At 46.5% G+C, this 6,378-nt stretch overlaps 1 protein-coding gene across 1 annotated transcript; it reads left to right on the top strand.

Moving 5' to 3' along the window:
- Nucleotides 1–2,872: 2,872 nt before the first annotated feature.
- LOC149155435 (uncharacterized) lies at nt 2,873–3,580 on the top strand. Its single transcript, XM_089444426.1, has one exon. The coding sequence runs from the start codon at nt 2,873–2,875 to the stop codon at nt 3,578–3,580; it is 708 nt and encodes a 235-aa protein (XP_089300552.1).
- The last annotated feature ends 2,798 nt before the right edge of the window (nt 3,581–6,378 follow it).

Below are 6,378 nucleotides of genomic sequence, written 5' to 3'. Positions count from 1 at the left end.
TTTGATTGAAACTTAGTAGACAAGGATCTTAAAACCTTTTCAACTAAAGTAACTTCCTTTATCTCTTTGTTGGCTAGTTGAATTGTTTATTGATCAAACATTCAAGTACCACATTAATTTTCAACCTGGGAAAGTCCTTTTATTGCAAAGGCTACCACGTACTGTATGTACTTACTCCTAAAAGCATTAAAAATTTGTAGTATACGTAATCCTTCCGCTAAGTTATCACTGTACTGATAAAATGAAAGTAATTAATTAAGATTACAAATCTGAAAAGCGAAATGATGGATGCTCTGTTGGCAGAGGATCAGGACCCTATCCTCCAGGTCAGGACGTTCAGCACCTGCCTCTGTAACGAGATTGCTAACACACACTGCACTCGAATTCACCGGTGAAATATCCTTGCACAACTTCAAGCAATGAATGAAACAGAGTACTAGCAAAGCGGAAATACCAGAGGTAATGCTACAGAATCCAAACAGAGTACCAGCGGAAAGAAACTATCACACACTTACACACTTTAGCAGAAAAGTAAATGGGTGAATCTTGTGAGGAAGGTGGGCCCAGTCCCTCTCACAAGATTCCCCAGAACACAAAGACTATATTATGTGCTCAGAACAATTCTCTATTCATCTGCCAAAAGATTCAAGTACAATGAAGTTCATACTTGCTGATGTCTCTCAAAATTCCTCTTACAGATTACACATTAACCCCCTTCTAATGTAGATGTCTCCTCTTTATAGAGGAGACATCTATTACAATAGATTATTACAGTTCATTCAGTTAACCCATTTGATCAAAAATAAGAGTTACATACCGCTGTTACAACAGTATAACAACATATTCTTTCTTAAGTTCTGGCTGTTACACAGCTGGTAACTTTCTTCGACCATCTTCTTGGGATCTTCACATTCCTTTGCTGTTTCCCCATGCTATTCCTGATTTAAGCAGTGGTAACTATGTTCTACCAGCTTTAGATAGCTGCAGATCGTGCCACGTCAGCGTTCTTCAGATAGTAGCCGGTTGTTATTTCCAGCTGTTGCAAAATAGCCTGCTTTAGATGGTTGTTGTTGCTGACTGTAGCAACTGCGTAGTTTCTGCTTCTGGTGTTGCAGCAACTGCGTAGTTGCTATTTCTCGTGTTGTTGTTTCTGGTGTCACAGCAACTATAAATTATAATTCCTGCAGGGTTAAGACAATTACTTGACGAGCGCTCCCACTGCAACTAGGGTTTGCAGAATTTCGTGACGGCGCAAGACAGAGTACCACCAGCACAGCATCTCTCCCTCCCGTTGCCTCTGGCGTTCTGCAGTCCTGCGCTGCCATAGTCAGACGCGATGGAACACCTCCAGGGGGGGGCGTCAGGGCCCTCCCCAATGCAGAGCGGCGAAGACAACCCACTTCGTTTTGGAACGATTAACAACGAGATCCTGAATAAAGAGAAACAACAACATCCTGACCACAAGAAAACAGAAGGACGACAAGACAAGGACAGCAGCCACCAGGGAGGGGGGAAAAACCCGGAGGAAGCACCAAAAGTTTCCTCTTCGACCTGCAAGCCAGTTGCAACAGAAAGGCCACGAATCGAGTTACCAGGGCATGTAATAGAGGCTCGTATCGAGTTCATGAAAGAACATGCAATCATTGGCAAATTCATAGGGTTCTGGCCGACGGAAAGAGCCCTCTACGGATGGATTGCAGCCAAATGGAAGCCAAAAGGTGATGTTACTCTGCAGTTAGGGCCTAAGGGTTTCTTCACAGCAATCTTTTACTGCATTGAAGACAAACTCAGAGTTCTGGGAACAGGACCTCATTTCTTCAACGCAGCAGGCTTGTACATGAGGGACTGGACACCAAGATTTAACCCGGACAAGGAAGACCTCACCCGGGCGCCAGTCTGGATCAGAATGTATGGACTCCCAGATGAATACTGGGATGAGAGCACCCTCATGAAAATTGGAAATGGACTTGGAGAATACATCAGAACCGCTGAAGAAACAAAAACACGTAGATTCATCTCCTATGCTCGCATCTGCGTCTTCATGAGGCTGAATGAAGCACTGCCAGACTCGATACATCTCTCTCACTGGGATGAAGAATGGATCCAACCCTTGGACTACGAGCATGTGCCATTCCGATGTAGAAGATGCCATGCTCTAGGACATCTCTTCCGCGACTGCCCCTTGAATGCTAAAGCTACTGAACCTTCGGCCTCGGAGGCTCAAGATGGATTCACAAAAGCCCCAAGTAGACGACGCGCGCACAGGAAAACCCCTAATGGGCAAAAGCCCCAGCATCTCAGTTCCAGGAATCCGGCATCCAAGAATAGTTTTGAAATCTTAGCTCAATCCTCCGAGGATCCACTCCCATCTTCTGAAACTTTCCCATCCCATCCCTCATCATCATCCCACCCTCCCCCCCACACCTCCCCCCCCTCAGGGGATTTGAAGGATCAGACAAAGAACGACAAGGAAGAAGAAATGGTAGATAACTCCGATGCTCCTCCCAATGGAAAAAAGATCATGGAAGAAGACACGCAGGTGCAACCAATGGAAGAGGAACCGGAAAGCGTAGACCTGCAAGGCCTGGACATCCAAGAGCTGGAACTTGCATGCAAAGCGCAGGATTACGATAAGATCTCAGAAGCCCAACTCAGCAAGTTGGAAGTGGTCATCTCACGAGCATACCAGCAGAAGCAGCTTGGGATACAACCAGGCAGTCAGTGGGACGGAAGCCAACCTCCAAAAGAATCAAAAAAGAGGGGACGCAAAACAGATCTGCAAAGAACGATTGAGGTAGGGAAAATCCTGGTAGATTCAGGCAGGTATGCGAAATTGACAAAGTATTACAAACCCTCCCCAACTGGTTAAACTATGAAGCTAGTTTCATGGAATTTAAGAGGGCTCAACAGCCCAGGTAAACTTAGAATGCTAAAAAACATGATCAAAGCGGAGAAGCCTCAAATCTGTCTACTCCAAGAAACCAAATGCAACGGCACCACACTGGGAAGCATCCTCACAAAAGCTTGGCCAGGATGCCGCTCAGTAGCAGTTGACGCTTCAGGAGCGTCAGGGGGATTAGCCATTGCATGGAATCCGCAAGCACTAGATCTCTCAGAGTTCCACGCCTCTCACCACCTCATTCAAGCAGTCTTCCACATTTTGGGAACAAATGTACATGGTAACCTCTCGAATGTTTATTTCCCGCAGGACACCGGGAACAAAATAGCACTCCTCGATACCATTGAAGCTCTTAATAACACCAGAAGGCACCCACTCTGGATTATCGGAGGCGACTTCAACATGATCACCAAGTTAGAGGAAAAAACAGGAGGTCGGAAAAGGCTGGAGCAGGAAAACACTCACTTCAAGAACTTCATTCAAAATGCTTCCCTTATAGACATGCCCTTCTGCAATGGCACTTACACATGGAGTAACCGCAGAGCGGGCAATCACCAAATCGCTTCCAAGCTAGACCGCTTCCTCATTTCAGATAATGCGATCCACCTGGGAGGTGATTTCTCAGCAGCCATTCTCCCACATACAGGTTCGGACCATTGGCCAATAGCTCTCCAATGGTAGCGCCCCGGCAACCAAACCCGCAGGCCCTTCCGTTTTGAAAGTTTTTGGCTCTCGCACCCTGAGTTCAAGGACTTTGTCAAAGCCACCTGGTCCTCCTTCACCCCTCCTGAAGGATCCAAAATGTACGTATTCCAACAGAAGCTTCGATTTCTAAAACTCCATCTCAAGCGTTGGAATAGAGAAACCTTTGGAGACATATTCAAGGCTCAGCAAGAGCTCAATCGGGAACTAGCGGATCTCCATCAAAAAGTCATCACTGAGGGACACACAGAAGGAACTTTAGAACAGGAAAGGCACCTTCACAAGCAGATTGAGGACAGACAGAAGCAGGAGGAGATTTACTGGAAACAAAAATCCAGAATTAGATGGTTGAAGGAAGGTGAACGCAACACTAAATTCTTCCACAGAACTACCATCCAAAGAAGAATACACAACAACATTCCGTTCATTCAAAGACCTGGAGGAGAGAAGGTAGAATCGCATGAGGAAATTGAGGAAGAATTCTGCAATCACTTCAATCAGATCCTGCAAGAGCCAGAAGGAGACAGAAGACGAGCTATTGAGAAAATCACCAACAATGTGCCCAGAATCATTACAGAGGAACATAATGAGCTCCTCCTCCGACCGATCCAGCCTCAGGAAGTGGATGATGCGATGTCCCAGCTCAAGGACGGAAAAGCCCCAGGGCCAGACGGATTCACCACCACATTCTTTCATACATTTTGGGAGATGATCAAACAGGAAGTATGGCAAATTGTCGAAGAATCACGGGCTTTCCACTGGATGCTTCCTTCTCTCAATACCACTTTCATAGCCCTCATTCCCAAAGAGGAGGACTCCATCACACCAGACAAATTCAGGCCCATTGCCCTCTGCAACGTCATTTACAAGGTTATCTCCAAAGTGGTTGCCAATCGGCTGAAGCCATTGCTGCCGATGCTCGTCTCACAAGAACAGTCAGGCTATGTAGAGGGAAGACAAATTCTGGACGGCATCCTTCTCACGCATGAGATCATCCACTCCCTCAAACACTCGAAACAAGCAGGTATGATTCTTAAGCTTGATCTTTCAAAGGCTTTTGACAAACTAAGTTGGAACTTTATTCAGCAAATGCTTAAAGCTTTTGGCTTTGATGCTATGTGGGTTCGATGGATAATGAGTTTGATAAGTTCAACCCAGTTTTCCATCCTTGTCAATGGAATCCCTTCCCGACCCTTCAAACCTTCCAGAGGAATCAGGCAAGGGGACCCCCTTTCCCCCTTCCTATTTGTTCTCATGGCAGAAGGGCTAGGCCGGCACATAAAACAAGCTCTCCTTACCCACCAGCTTAAAGGTATCTCCATTCATAATTCCCCTGCTGCCTCTCACCAACAATTTGTCGATGATACCATGCTTTTCGGATATCCCTCAGCCCAGGAAGCCTCTCTCCTCAAATCCTTGCTCAATGATTTTGCGAACGCTTCCGGCACTGAAGTAAATTGCGCTAAATCTCAAGTCTTCTTCTTTCACACGCCCCCTCAGGTCAAATCCGCTGTCACCCGCATCCTTGGCTTTCCATCAGCAGCCCTTCCCTCCAAATACCTGGGCGCCCCTCTCACGGCCTCCGCCATCAAGCACTCCTCTTGGCGTTCCCTCATTGAGAAGCTTGAATCTCGACTCAACCAATGGACGCACAGATCTCTCAACTTATCCAGTCGAGTCGTGCTCATCAAGTCGGTTCTTCAGGCTATGCCTCTATACCTCTTCTCTGTCCTTGCAGCGCCCAAATGGGTAATTAAAAGAATCAGGAAGCTCCAGCGCAGTTTTCTCTGGGGTGGATCAGCTACGAATAGGAAGTGGGTGTTAGTCAAATGGTCCACAGTATGTCAACCAAAGGAAAAAGGAGGCATAGGACTAAGAGATCCGGAGCATAGCAACTCTATCATGAGTGCCAAAATATGGTGGCACTGGATCACTAATCCTGACAAACCTTGGGCAACAATCTGGACGGCCAAGTATGCCAACAATCGGCCCCGGGAGGAACTCATTCGGTTTACCCCTAGGGACAAGGGATCTCTAATCTGGAATGCGGCAAAACAACATTACCATATAATACAGCAACACAGCTTCTGGGAGGTACGGAATGGCAAAACAGCGAGATTTTGGACGGACGCATGGAACCAAATGCCAAAGCTGACCCAGATCCTGAATGAGCCAGAGGACCAATTAAGGCAGGAGCAGCTGCAAGAAAAAATTCATCACCATTGGGTGCAGGAATCGGAGCACGGATTTAGGAAATGGATGCAGGGGAATCAGCTCGCTAATCTCACAAACATACAGGACACAGGGGACTTGGAAAGGGAGCTGGAAAGAAGAAGAATCAGACATGACGAGGGAAGCGATATCTTGCGATGGGGATATCGCCCTAAAGGGAACTTCTCGACTTCTGAGGCCTACAAATTAATCTGCACCCCGAACAATCCGCCTGATCCAATCTGGAGATTTATTTGGGACTCTAACTCTTGGCCCAAAATCTCTCATTTTCTATGGCTGGTAAGTCACAAAAAAATTCTTACCTGGGATAAATTACGAAAAAGGAACTTTCATGGACCTTCTATATGTCCTAACTGTCATCAAAATGAAGAGACGCTCCAACACCTTTTGGACTCTTGCCCCCTCGCAACTCACCTGTGGGAAAAGGCAAGTTTCAGATGTCAAAGGAGATGCAGATCAATGGATGACATTACGAACTCCCTCAGGCATTGGCCGCAACACCCTTACAAAAGCGCGCTCCTCAACTGCCTATGGAAACTTCTTCC

This window comes from Pinus tabuliformis, chromosome 9 (genome assembly GCF_031772625.1).
Source record: "Pinus tabuliformis cultivar Carrire ecotype Pingquan chromosome 9, CPIR1, whole genome shotgun sequence".
Taxonomy (NCBI): domain Eukaryota; kingdom Viridiplantae; phylum Streptophyta; class Pinopsida; order Pinales; family Pinaceae; genus Pinus; species Pinus tabuliformis.
This window is presented reverse-complemented; position numbering and strand designations above follow the sequence as displayed.